The sequence below is a fragment of the Melospiza georgiana genome, chromosome 1 (genome assembly GCF_028018845.1).
Source record: "Melospiza georgiana isolate bMelGeo1 chromosome 1, bMelGeo1.pri, whole genome shotgun sequence".
Classification (NCBI taxonomy): Eukaryota; Metazoa; Chordata; class Aves; order Passeriformes; family Passerellidae; genus Melospiza; species Melospiza georgiana.
In genome coordinates, this window is record NC_080430.1 from 120748988 (window position 1) to 120763670 (window position 14683).

Here is a 14683-nt window from a genome sequence, read left to right on the forward strand (position 1 = left end):
AAATGTCTTGTGGGAAGTGTATCCTCTGTTTCACAAGAAACGTCTGAGGCAGACAGCCTGATGATGGCTAGTTATCAGAACACAAATGTCTTTGCTTATGCTCTCCTACTAAAGGATTCCTCTCACTGCCTCAACTTGTTCTGCAGCTGTAGAAGAGTTGTACTCTCAGGTGTTCATTTTATTCTGTCCCTTTAGGATGTTGCAGGTTTAGAAAGACAGTTGATATGGAATATGTAAGTTTGAAGACCTGCATTTTCTTTCCGTTCACAAACCGAAGAGCTACCCAGAGAAAACTTCAGCTTTCATCAGTGGTCTTAAAATGCACATGGTAGCATCCTGACATATTGCAGTCTTCAAGAAACCAGTTCCCCTCACCTAAAGCAGCTGTATAATTTTTGCTGGCTGTTTGAAATACCAACAGAATTATTTTTTATCCTTTTAATGTATCATGCAAATCTGATAGGCAGATAGGAAAACTGTATAACCTGGAGAGTTCATAGCACTTTGTTTCAGTAAACAAACAAACCAGCCAACCTAAACCCCCTCACTATCTTCAAAGAACTTCTCTGTACCTGCTCAGCACACGCTTAGCTCTGTATGTTTGCTCGGGAGAATATCACAGCTCGTATTTATTGATACACGCTGTAATATACATCTCGTGGGAAGGTGTGGTAGGGGAAGTTGAAATGGCTCTTTGCTGATGATAAAATCAAAACAAAAACAACTGCCGATTCCCTCGCCAGCCAGCTCGCTGGGACATTTTTATAATTCTTTTACTCTGTTGTTGGAGGACTCCAATTAGCCTCAAACTGGAGATCGCAGCTTGTGTGTGAAACAGGCAGCTGGCACGCAATCCTCCCCGAAGTTGTTTCCTTTCCTTTTTCCTGAGATTTAGCGAAGGGGGGGAAGGGGTTGGAGTCACATGGATACAAAGCTTTTGATTAATGTCCAAGTCTCTGCTGCCGCGGAGGCTTTCCAACCTCTCAGCTAGCAGGGCGAGCTGGGAACCAGTGGCCGCTCGTTTCCTCCGGGCTGTGTCCCCTTCCTGACGGGAAAGGAGCGCGCTCGGGGGCGGCTCGTCGCCTGCGGAGCTCGGGCGGCGGCGGAGCGGGGTGAGCGGGGGCTGCGCGGTGGGGAGCGGCCGGCCCCGGCCCCGGCCCCGCTGTGTAACTTGGCGGGGTCTTTGTTGTCCTTGTCCGCAGCGCAGCGCCGGGGAAGGCGCCGGGCTGGGAGCAGCGATCCTCCTCGCCGCACCATGACAGAAGAAAGCAAGGGGGAAGGCAAGGGGGAGAGCGGGAAGGACTTGGAGAAGCAGCTTCGCTTACGCGTGTGCGTCCTCAACGAGCTGCTGAAGACGGAGCGGGACTACGTGGGCACGCTGGAGTTCCTGGTGTCGGTGAGCGGCGGCGCCGGGCCCGCGGGGCAGGGAGCGCCCAGCCGGGACAGGGCTGCACCCCAGCTGCTGCCCAAGGGGACGGAGGGTAACAGGTCTGGAGACAGCCGCAGCCTTCCTCCCTCCGCGCCCCGGCCCCGTGCCCCGGCCGTGCTGAGGCGCTGATGCTCTCGCGTCTCCGCGAGTGGAAGCGGATGGGGGCGGTGGGTTTGGGCTCCCCCAAACCTATCGGGCAAGGGAGCCTGCGTTCATTTTAGGATGCCGTAGGGTTTCCACTACTTGCGACAGTCTTGGAAACCCAGCGGTGCAGGGGGGAGGCAGCAGGACAGAGGGGGTGCTGGTGTGCAGCAGCTGCTTGGCATTAAAGGCACATGTGGCGTTCACTCCCGTCTTGTGATAGGGGGTCAGCTGGGAACGTCGTGCGTTCTGCTGAGCTCTCTTGGGACTGTTTGAGCTTCCTTCTACATCTGATGGGATTGTTGGTGCCGGGTAATACCCTAGTCAGAAAGGCGGGAGTTCTCACTCCAAAAGCCAAAGGGACAAATTATTGCAGAACAGATGTGGCCAGTGTTTCCTTTGTGCCTGATCTCGGTAGCATCACTTTAGGGCTCTGATGTGATAAATATGCTCAAATCAGCTGCTTCAGATTGCAAAAGTATTCACAGTAGCCCCATCATACATTTCTCTTCCCCTGTCCCATTGAAGAGGGGAAATCCTTCCAATTGCAAACTTCCTGCCTTGCTGCCTTGAGAATTGTGGACTTTCTGCTTATTACCATGAAAGAGGAAATTCTTAAGTTGGCTGTGACAGGGAGAATAAAAGCACAGACATTGGAGTGAAATAAGATCTACAGAGTAGCTTATTTTCTCCATATGTTTATCCTCAGCAGCACCATGAAAAATGGTAAATGGTCCAATGTGTTGGGGTGTTTTGTTTTTTTCTTAAGCTTAGGATGTATGTTTGAAAAAGAGGCTGTGCAATTATTTTACTTGATTCCATTTAATGGTCAGGTTTTACCTACTTTTAAAAAAACTTTTCTAAGGAAATGTTATTCCATATTCTATCTTAACCCACAAATTTGGTGTATGCCAGAGTCTTGGATTTCAGCAAATTTGAAGAATTTGTAATATCTTTAATTTTGAATTCTAAGGTTTTAGACATAAGATAGATATTTCAGTTCAAGCAGTAAGTGCTCAGATTCTCCCAAGGATCAGAATCTGTAAGTGTTTCAAGTTCTATCCAGACACTGAATTCAGTAATAAGTCTTTTTGCAGTTTGGATCAAGATGATCTAAATAAATCATGTGGAGAAAGGAAGAAGGGTTGGTGTTAAATACTTGGTTCTACATCAACTTTTCAGATTCATTAACAGTTGTGGACACAGTTCAAGTGACTGTTCAGAGATGTGAATCCTTCACAGAGAAATGCCACATGTTCTAATTGTACCTCAGTTTTGTTTGAGCTTTCTGAGCTTTCCTTTGGTCTACCTGCTAGGACTGCTGTTGAGATCAGCTGTGGTGGTGCATTTGTGAGGGCCACTGGCCTAGGGCCAGGATGGAGACCATGACACTGATTTTACATAAGCCATCAAACCCATCACTGAGTGAGGGGCTTATGTTCCTGCCAAAGTTGACAGCTGGACTTCCAAGTCATCTCAGTGTCATCAGTGGAGCTCATTATGTGGAAACCACCTTTCCTTTATGACTGAGATGGTGAAGCCAGTTACAGTGTCCCTGAGAGTTTGCTCTGAGTACCTGCAGTTTTCACTGTAGTTAATAGGAAATAGGGTATTCACTTAGATAAATGAAAAAATCCCTGTGCATGGCTAGGGAATGAAGAGGTTGTAAGGAGGAAGTGACTTGCTGGTCTGTGTCAACATGGGAAATGCTTTGCTGGTTTCCCTACACTGGAAACATACTTACTATATGCTAGATTTATTTAGGTTCTTTTGTTTATGTTGTAATTAAAGAACAGATTTCTGGTTGGTTATTTAAAGTCTTTTTTTCCCTCCTACTCTATGATTGCTCATCCTCCACTTATCAGTATAGTGAGAAGTAGCTTGGCTTGTATGCTCTGTCAAAATTCTGTAACACTGTAAGGTGCAAATCAGAAGATTTGATATACGTGTAACTTTATTAGATAGAAGTAGCTGAGTAGTCATTCCTGTGTGAATTAATTCACCTCTTCTTTTTTGGCTTTGTGCTGTGCAAATACAGTATATTGTTTTACATCTGCACTCATCACAAAACAAATCTGAGTGAAAAAGGTCTGGTTGTATTAATATTATTCTTTTGTGTCTCCTGAATCTTCCAGTAATAAACTGTAGTAGTGTTGAGATCTCAGCAATAACAATTTTGGGCCAATTGCAGTGGGATGTGTAAACATATGTGAGGTGGATAAACTTAAGTCACCCAGTAGTTGCAGCAATGTTGGAAGGAGGAGGCATGCACAGGAAATTATGAATAAATATGCTTATTCTTTTCCTTCAGATGTTTCATTATGACATTTAGAGTGCCATTGCAATACCAGAGTTTTTGTAGCTTCTAGCATTTCTTAAAAGTAACAAGTGATGGAAGAATTCACCTAAGACACTAAAAGACCTTTTAAAACTATATCTGTGGACAGAAGTTTTTATTTTTACTAAGCTACAATATTCTGTTATGAACAGTTGATGCTTTATTGGCTAAATTAGCAATTGGACTTTTTCTGCTTCTGGATGTTTTTGCTGATGATCATACCATTTTCCTGTGGCAAAATCTTTGCTTTCCAATGAAAGAGAAGGCTTACTTGCAAGAATAGAGGAAAATCTTTCTTTCTTATCAAAATTAACTTTCTGGAGGGGACAGAAAGTAATAGTTGATGAATATTTGCGCTGTATAAAATAATTCCATGTCATCCAACTGTGTGACTGAATAATTAATAATTACCTTATGTACTTACGGTAAAGTACTTATAGTAAATATGCTTTAAAAAAAGTTGTAACATTATCAATTTGTACCTTATCTCCTTCATGCTTTATAGCAAATGACCAAATATATATTTACTGCGATCTGTGTAAACATAAGGGACATTTCCTATGTTGTCCTTTAAGCACAATTAACCTGGAGAAAAGGAGACTGAGGGAAAGCTTTATCACTCTTTACAAGTACCTGAAAGGAAGCTGTGGTGAGGTAAGGATCAGTCTTTTTTCCCCAGCTGACAAGTGCCAGGACGAGAGGAAATGGTCCCAGGCTACACTAGGGAAGGTGTGGATTGGGTATTAGGAAAAATTGATTCACTGGATGGGTGTTCAGGCTTTGGAATAGGCTGCCAGGGAAGTGGTGGAATTGCCACCCCTGGAGGTGTTCAGAAAGCATGCAGATGTGGCACCTGGGGACATGGTTTGGTGGAGAACATGCCAGTGCTGGGTTACTGGTTGAACCTGATGGTCTTAGAGGTCCTTTCCAACATTAATGATTCTATTCTATGGCTAGCTAACTGGAGCAAAACTGCATAAACTTTTCTAAGATTCCTTGGTCTGTGATTTTGTGCTGGGGAACATACGATCTTTAAATGAGAGTCTTAAAAAAATAGTTGGGTTTTTTTTTTGTAATTTGCTGAGTGTTTTCATGTGCAGTTTCATTTAGTGTGTAATCAGGGTACTCACTTGAATCCTCAACATAGCAGTAGTAAAGAGACCAGTAAAACTGTGGTTGATGAGACATTAAAAAGTATTTAATAGTAAAGAGTTGCTAAAAAGTGGCTAGGTTAATTTGTCACCTTTTTACCTGATATAAGGCTTAGTTTTTATGTTTGTGATTTACACTAATTGACTGGCCACTAAGGTAAACCAGGCCATAAAGAATTTTAGGATGCATGTACATATATGTATATACACATTTAAAATGTACATGTATATTTTTTGGAAAGAAACTTTATTTTGAAATAGAAATTGGAAATGTAATCAATCTGCTACACTTGGTACTTCAGGGGATATCCATGGAAGTAGAGTTTAATTTCCTATGGCAGCAATTGTTTCCCTGGCACAGTTTTGTGTTCTGACAAATTTGACGTTGATGGGAATAGAAGCAGATGTTGGCACTCCTGAAAGCCTTCCCCACGGCCTCAGCTGGGGTGGCTGGTTAGATCTTGAAGCAGCTGGGGGAAAAAAACAAAGCTAGTTTATTATGTAGACTACAGTATGGTTTACAGAGTCTCTCAGTGAATATATATGCTTCTGCCAGTTAACTCTCAAGTATCATTTTGATTTTGTTACAACCTACTGTACTGTCTTCTGCTTGCTCTAAAGTGAAAAATGGTTGGTTTTCTTTAAATGTGCCCTGTTAAGGAAAGCTGAATCCTTGCTTTTCAATTGGTATAAAGAGATATTGTTTATAAGGTTTGTTGTGCAGCCTTTTCAGTGTCTGTGTGACTCCTCGGCTTCTGTGTTCCCCTACTGAGCATTCCCTGTCTCTTGGCTCAATAAATATTTATCTGATTTTTGAGCAGACTAATTATTTGGAGAAGTGATTACAGTAATTGAGACTTCAGGTAACCTTTATAGTCAAATTCAGTGTTACTAAGCCTGGCTAGCTATAGAGGATTTATGTTCTGGATGAAAGCTACTCAAATAGTTATGCTATATAATAAAGTTAGATGTTGGGCTTTCCACAAAAAAAACCAAAAAAACAAAAAAAACCCCAACTTATAAATGATCTTTTATGGCTGTGGTTTGATATAAAAACCACAGCCATAAAAGATCATTTATGTCTGTGTGTGTTCTTTTTGTGTGCATGTGTGTATATATCACAGAATACCTTAAATTGGAAGGGTCCTATAAGGATCATCTGGTCCCACTCACTGAATATGTTATATGTATATCTCAATTACAGTGATGATTAGTGGCTTCATAGTGCTTTTCATAATTGCATTTATATTTTATAAAAGGGATTTAAATGAATGGAAGGGAAGGGTTTTAGCTGGCTGCATTTTTTGATAAGGTTATGTGATTTCCTTTCTCTTCAGGAAAAGAAAAACAACATTCTATGGCTACTTCATCATGAAAAGTCAAAAGGAAGTGCAAACACAATTACCATAGAAAGTCAATATCTTTTCCATTCACTTCCAATTTCTGTTTTTAACTTACTGAAGTGTTAACAAAAAATGTGAGTGTGGCATTCTATTTTTATTTGACTTTGCTTGTCTGTATCCATGGCACCACCTGTGGTCCCTATCAGAGTAAGGGTAACTGCTTAAAAGCTGTTTTTGTCTTTGTAACACCTGCCCCAAGGTTGAAGACTCTGCTTGATGGAGTGGATTAGCAAGAAAGATTTTTTTTCATGTGAGTGTCTTTACTAGATGATCGCAGAATTCGTGCAATGTAGGGCAATGGCAAAACCCAGAGTTTTTTCAGAAGAATTTTTGAGAACATATCTTATCTTGTTTGGAATTGGAAGGATTTAGGCTAGACAATGACAAATGTTTCATACTTTTCAATGTATTTCCTCTTACTGCTCTCAGATGCACTTAGATTGTATTGTGAAAAACTCTTCTTTGGGAAGAAAGGTGGTTTGTTGAGCTGTTCAGTGAAAAGTTTAGAATATTGAAAGGAGAAATCTTTGTTCAATAGCATTTAAGAAACTTATCTGTTCTTAAGACTTATTGTAGACTAAGACTTAATCTTTTGAAGCCTATAATATACTTAGAAATGTTGTACAACTTCATGATTTATCTGTATTTATAAATAATGTTTGCAGTGTTCCATTTATTTCTTTGCTCTGCCTTACAGCTCAGTCCTAACTCTCCTGGCACATGTGTTTCACAAATTTGTAGTGTGAGTTGCTAATTTAGAAGAGGCTGCTTGAGGGGGACCATCGATCAGAACATCCAGGTTTAAGTTATTCCATGCAGCCTAATGCTGTTGATTAGTATGCTGTTTGCAGTGATTTCATGTAGGGGGATACAATATAAAGAAATAAAGGTAGTATAGAAAGCAATCTTATCCCCTAAAGAGTTGCAGCTGGGTTAATTATTAAAGATTAGGAGCAGACCTGACTTTAACAGGCCACAGCTGTAGCCAATAAGAAGAGTGTTATAAAAGAGTGGATTGGTTGGTTGAGGGATCTGGAGCCAGCTGGCTGCTGTGACAATGAAGAGTCAGTGCCTGGAGGAGCTGCCTACAAGAAACATCAAGGAGATATGAAGCTCCTTGGAGATGACAATGTGAAACCTTTGCAATATAATGACAACAATTTCAAGTATTTATGGAGACATGTTTTTAAACTGCATTTCGTAGTAATTTTTGCCACCATTTTATGAACACCAAGCTTAAAAACCAGGCATCCCAAGGTTGATTTGCATTTATTTGGTAAGATTAGCATGAAGAGCAATTTTGTCAATTAGACAAGGTTGGTGTCATTGTAACAGTATTACAACATGTGAGAAATTGAAAAGTTCTTTGCATGGGAAACCAAAAGGAGCTGTCCTTTGGCCAAAATATATCCAAGATGGCTGTAGTTGACCTAAGATACTGATTGGCATGATTTGCTAATCTGCAGAAGGCTATAACTGTGTATATCTAAGTAAAGTATATATCCCTGTTTGGAAAGGAATTGGATTACCCATGAATGAAATACAGGCTTGAGCAAGCATAATGAATTTTATTTAAGACTTTACCTTTTTATACAAGTGTCTTGAAGAAGGCACTTGTACTCACATCCTCATGCATAATCTTTTACAGAAATTTTATCTAACTGTTTTTGCTTTAGGACTCAACTATGTGTATATTGATTCAGTTCTCTGTTTGGGATCGAGCGGGATTATTGCTGTCTTTGATGAACATGTGGGTTGGTGTGGGCTTGGCCACTCAGGAGAAATACAAGAATCAAGATAGCAAAGTGGAGTCACCACTGCTGGAGGTGTTCAGGAGGTGTCTGAATCTGGTGCTGGGTGCTGTGTTTTGGTGGTAGAGTCCTGTTCCTGGGATGGAATGACCCTGTTCACCTGTACAGGCTGGGGGCTAGAAAGCAGCTTTACAGAGGTTACTCTGGGAGTACTTCTGAGCAAGAACTGGAATATGAGTCAGCACTGCAGCCTCTCAGTGCAGGAAGGAATCAGCATCCTGGGACTCTTCTAGCAAGGGTGTTGCCAGTAGGTGAAGGGAGGTGTCTCTTTACCCTCTGCTCTACATGTGTGAAGCTTCTGAGAGTCACATTTTCAGCTCCCTAATTGAGGAAATAGTTTTACCTACTGACACGAGTCTGGTGCTGACCAGCAAGGTGGGGAGGGGCCGGGAGCATATTGCTGCAAAGAGGCTGAGAGAGCCAGGGGTCTTTGGCCTTGAGAAGGTTAGGTGGAATTTTTATTGTTGTCTACAACTCCCTGATGGATAGGTGTGGGCAAGATGCAGCCCCGTTCCTTTCAGAAGTGCACAGTGGACGAAGGGGAGGCCATGGAAGATGGGAAATCAAACGTGATGTGAAAGGAAAAAATACTGCTCACAATAAAACTGGTCAAAAACTGGTATAAGTTACTCAAAGGCTTTTTTAAAATTTTGCTTGAAGGTCATCTAGGCAAGACTGGACTACCTGTTCTAGTTGACACTGCTCTGTTCAAGCAATTGGGCTAGATGACCTCCTTTCCAACCTCCATGAGTCATCACTTTGCAATTTATTGCTATGACAGAAAAAAGGCTGACTGCCTTGAAGTTTCAGCCAGTTTCAGGAGAACAGAATTTTCAGGGTTGCATCTCTACTTCCTTTATACTCTGAAATTGCAATGCAGATTGCCAGGCTGTACTGTTCAGCAAGCAATTATTCAAAATTTAAGAGAAAACTCAGGTACATAGTTTTGGGTTTTTTAAAAAAAATTCAACTGTATTATTTTTCTCAGGAAACAGATAATCTGGCACTTTTGTACTATTTTCTATTCAGAGATATCTTAGTGCATTGCTTTCATGAATAAATCAAACCTGTGTAGTTCTACAAATGGGAAACTTAGATCTTGATTTTTGGCTCCCTGTGGAAGCTTGTGCCAGAACCAGAAATGTAATCTGATGTCTTGATTCCCAGTTCACCACTCTGACAGCAAAGCAACTCTTTCCCTTCATATATAATTGATGCTAAAAGAATGGTTGTCTGCTTAAAATGTCTGAGAAGCTGCAAGGACAACTGTTCAAAGCCAGCTTCATTTTGTGCAAGCTTGATTGCTCCTGGGATTGTCTCATAGGCTGCTCACAGTTGAGTTTATCCCATTGTAGGGACAGAACTGAGAAATTAGGCATTGGTTGACACTTATTTTAGACCCCACGAGACCTCCAGATTGTCCATTGTGCTTTTGGCAGTCTGGCTGCCGAGTCATCTGGCATCCCTGATGAGCTTTCAAGTTCAAGGCTGAAGAACATGAAGGGAATGTGTAGGAGAAACAGAACTGAAGTGAGTACTGAAAAAAACATAATGCATTGTAGTAAGGTGGCTTTCTTTATTTCAGTGTAATTTGTATGATGCAGGACCCTTGACAAATTGATAATATCTTGATGAGTGAAGCAGAATAAATAATCTAATCCTTGACCTTCCTAGGGAAGTTTTATATGAATTCTCACTTCAAAATGACATTTCTCTGTGGCTGCTGATACTTGTGCCTGGATGTTAAATACATTATATGTATTGGCATATTTACTTTCTAAATCTATTTTTGCCTATTATAATAACTAGAGCAAGTGACCAGTATCAATTAATATGAGGGTGAATTTAAATTAAAACCATATTTCATAATTTTACCTCTGAAATAAATGTTTAATTTTCTAAGGCTGTTTAAAAGGAGTAATTCCTAGAGTGAGGGATGAATGTGTTCCTACATGTTGACGTAACAATCCCAGTCTCTTTATGTCTCAATCAAATCTATTGTGACAGAGTGATTGATGTCTGGGATGCTATGAATTTGTGCAACAAGGCTGGAAAACCTCTTCATTTTATTTCTTAGTATGTGCTAAGTTACTCCATATCCTTAAATTCTTTGGGTAAGGTATCTGTATTCCTAGAAGAAATAGCACGCAATTGAATGCTTTGAGACAATATCCTCTGACTGTGTAGTGTGAGTGTGGTCTTTGCTCTGAGTCACAGAGGCATTTGAGACTTAAATGGATGTGGCAGCACCTGAAGCTCTGCAGTGTATAAGCACCACTTTCCTTAAAATGATACCACAGCCTGGTAAGGTGGAGGGAAAAAAGTGGCACACACCTGTAGAGTTAGTGTTGTGTCACTTGTAGAGTGTTTATGGCTGAATAGCTTGTATTTATCTTTTTGTTGTCTGGGAGGGAGAGCTATTTTGCAGAAGCCATAGGAAGCAGGAAGGCAATAAATAAGTCCTGATTCAAAGAATGCCTTTGTAAAAATGGCCACCCTGCATTTATAATGAGAGCTGCTTCCTTCCTTCTAGTGTCTGTTGATTTTTGTTCATGAAAGGTATGATAAAATACTACTTAAAAATGAACTTGCAGAGTATGATAATGACCTAAAATGAGATGGTCTGGAAGGAACCTGTGAATTGCTGTGACAGATTTAAGAAAAGGTCTAGCCCATTGCCCTGATTCTGGCCAGGACAGGGTTAATTTTTGCAGCAGACAGGAGGGGGCATGGCTAGGACATGGAGGTTATTCTGTACCATCTCAAATCATCAGTGGGAGAGGGGAAAAGGGAATCTCCTGGGAATAAAGGGGTCCATTCTGGTCTGGGTAGCCTGGTGGAGGCAGTGGTCAGGTGCTGGCTGCTCTTTCCATCTGAGTAATTCACCTGTTTCTTGTGCCCTCTGCCATTAGTGATGTTGCTGTTACTGGTCATTTTCTTATCTCATTGCTGTTTCCAGTACATTGTTCTTATCTCAACCTGTGATCTTTACCTTTTGTGCTTCAAATTTTCCTCTTTAGCCCACCACAAGGGGAGGGGGGAGCAGTGAATCAGTGATGTGTTGTTTCAGTGGGAGCACTAAACTGGGGAATACCATTGCTAAACTACAACACACAGTAGTTTGTTTTTTTTTAATAATATTAAGTAGTAGCATCATTTGGAGAGTCTGTGCTTTGTGACTGGGGGCTCTCAGGTCTCTCCTGAAGAGTGTAGGTGTAATACCTTGTTGCAAACTAAGTGATTGCTGAGTTTGATTATTTTTGTATTTGTGTATTTTTTTGGCACCTGTAACTTCTGAATGTGTGTCCTGTAGAAGAATTCCTTTTGCGCTTTTTAAATATCCTGTCTCAAAAATGTGCTGAGTACTTACATTGCTATTTTTCTTATTGGAAATCTATTTATTCTTTTTATGAAACCCCTTTCATACTTTTAATCTTCTTTCCAATTCCTTTGTGATGAGTTCTTCTAGTGTCAGTATCCTTGATCTTCTGCCTAGTTTTGTTCTAAGTCTCTTGCAGTTTTCAGAGGGCAAGAACTAACATCCCCAAATGTGTGTGATAGATGTTTGAGGTACTGAATTGTGACTTTTCTTGTCATAATTCAGTACCTCATACTTGTCGTAATAACATCTTTCTTGACTGAAAGGTGTTAGAATTCTGTTTATCTTCTGCAATGTGTAGCTAGCATCTTACTTAGGCCCTTTTTTACCTCTTTACTTACTTTTAAATTTCAAAAGTGGCATTTTTAGAGATTGGACAAAATTCTTGAAGTATGACTTGCAGCTGCCATTTGCTTTTTCTTACAATTCTGTTTTGCTGTGTGAATGTAGAAAAGATCTAGAAAGAGATCTCAGTGAAGGATTAAGTAGCCAACCAGGAATAAATAGGAACAGTGAGAGTTATGAGATTACTTTTCTGTGCTCTGGAAATAGGAAGGAGAAAATATAAAGAAAAAATACACTAGCAAGGTTGAAAAGGAAGAGGAAAGGGTTACTAAAATTAGTTCTGAAAATGAAAACTTGCACAAAAATCCCCTTTGACACATGGCAAGTATGTGATGAGATTTCCTCATACTGTAGTATGTGTTAATAAGGCAGGCATCATTGGCTTTTGCAGTGTCAAATTAGATGCTGCTCATGATCCCAGAAGTTAACTATGTTATTGGATGTTTGCTGTGAGTGTGGAGCAGTACAATTGCAGTGTTTCTTAGACATCTTCAAATACACTCATCTTGAGGTGTGAAAATACCATTATCTTTGAATTTGGTTATTGTGTGCTAATTTGCTTGTGTGATAAAATATGAAATTTCAATAATTATCAAGAGATAATTGAGAGTTTTTTTATTGGCAGGAGTAACATGTGAGCTGTCTTTAGTTAATTTCTTTTATCAGTGAAAGAGACTTCCAGGTTTTCTGAAGGGTGTGACTGATGGAACATTTCAAAAGTGCTAAGTTGCAGATCACTTCCATAATGTTGGAAATCTTTTTGGCAGAGCTGAGATCTTTCTGTGGTTTAGAGTTACAGTGGAGACATATTAAGTACAAGGATTGTGTCTGTTGTTTTCTCTAACTGGAAAGGTTCATTTTCTATTAAGATATTGGTTCTGTAGTTCAGTTACACAGAATAACACATAAACACCATGAATAATAACAATACTGAAAATAATGAATGGAAATTACTAAATTAATTGGTTGTAGACCGCATTTAAATATCTTGTGATATACCTGGAAGGATTCTTTATGTGGGTAGGGCCAGAAGAGTGAAGAGCTGATAGCGATAACTTTTAATTTACTTAAGGGTTCATTTTTCTCTTTGACACTGCATGAGATCCTGTTTATTAAGAATAATGCCTGGAAGTTGGCAGTTATATTCTGTATGAGTGTGTTAATTTCTTCCCATATGCTACAAGGTTGTCTTCACAGGAAATAAAGGGACTTTTCCCCATATTTAGTTGTACTGAACTGTTACAATCATCAGACCAGACAGAAACAATGGCAAGGAAAGTTTCCTGTTTTCTGCAGATATTGAAGTGGTCTTCGACCCTTACCAAGGAAGATCTTCATTCCCTCTGTGGCTGCACAGCGAACTGAATTGTCATTACTGTATGAAGATGCTGCCATCTCTCTTGAAACACAGTGCTTCCCTCTTAAATGTCTTAAGGCAATTTACCATCAGTTCTATCCGTCTCAATTACATCTCAGTATTTGCACTTAGAAATAGCAAATTGACAGCAGGGAATGCTTCTGGTTGCCTCTCTCTGAACACTCAGATTATGCTGTGTTTAGAATAGTTTTAGATAGGTGATGAAATAAAGCTTATGCCTGGCTGATATCCTCAAAAGGAAAGCAGAGTAGAATACAAATTTAGTAGACTTGGAAGATTTCATAATAGTAAGGATTTGAACTGCAAAAAGGAAACATGCTTTGTTTTTAGTCTGCTGTGCCAGGACAAAACTGGGGAAGGCTGGTAAATCAGTGTCTCAGCAAACACTCTGTTGAAATTTTCATGTGAAGGTGAGGATAAATGATGCTGATACTGCTACAATATAAACTGTGGTTTTCCATAGGTAGGGAAAGACAAAGACTCTGACTGGCCTTCCGAAAATACTGTGAAAATCTTTTTAGTCAATATTCAGCCTCTAAGTTCCAAAGAGATTGCATGTCTTTAAATTTCACATACTTGTGTTATGGAACATTCCCATGAGTTGTGGGAGATGACCATCAGCCATGATTAAAGATTATTTTAATTGGAATACATGAAGATAAATTTGAACAGGAGCTGTACTACTGGTAGAATTACTTCATAATTTCATTCAGAAGACCAACGTCTTTCAAGTTAAAAATTTATTTTTAGAAAGTAAAATTGGACTTCATAGTTACAGTAGTTTATCATCTGTTACACTATCAATTGCAAGTAATTAAGTTGACTAGTTAAAACTCAATCTCATTAAGTTATTAAATTTGATTTAGTAATGCACTTTTCAACACATGCAATTCAGTAAAGCATAGGTTTTCCAAAGAAATTTGCAGGGTACTTCTTCACTGAGAAATATTTATGATTCCTTCACACACTTTTTTGAGTCTGAGTCAAAATTTTCTGGTTAAGTGGTTAACCAAGATTCTCTTGTTTCTCTGTCAAATTTATTTGGTGTACAAATGCCACCTTAAAATGATTATCAGTGCCATATTACATAAAATACTCAGTTGTCCTGATATTTAAACAGATTTTATGTAGATCACTATACAGTATTTGTGAGCGAGTGATGCTGGAAGTTGCTGTATCATGAAGGATAAAAAAATGAAGGACCAACTGAAGTTTATTTGGGCATCCCGTGAGAAATGTGTACTGGAAATACACAGCAGCAGCATCCAACACAAAAAGTAACAATTTTTGCACTTGTAGATTTTGCTA

General features: G+C 39.7%; 1 protein-coding gene across 1 annotated transcript in view; it reads left to right on the forward strand.

The window, feature by feature from the left end:
• Positions 1-1006: 1006 nt before the first annotated feature.
• The window catches only part of PREX2 (phosphatidylinositol-3,4,5-trisphosphate dependent Rac exchange factor 2), a 171532-nt gene continuing 157855 nt past the window's right edge, over positions 1007-14683 (forward strand). Inside the window, exons 1-2 of the mRNA XM_058031486.1 lie at positions 1007-1112; positions 1203-1396. Of these exons, the coding sequence (XP_057887469.1) occupies positions 1256-1396 (141 nt within the window). The 5' untranslated portion in view covers positions 1007-1112; positions 1203-1255. The remainder of the gene's footprint in view (positions 1113-1202; positions 1397-14683) is intronic.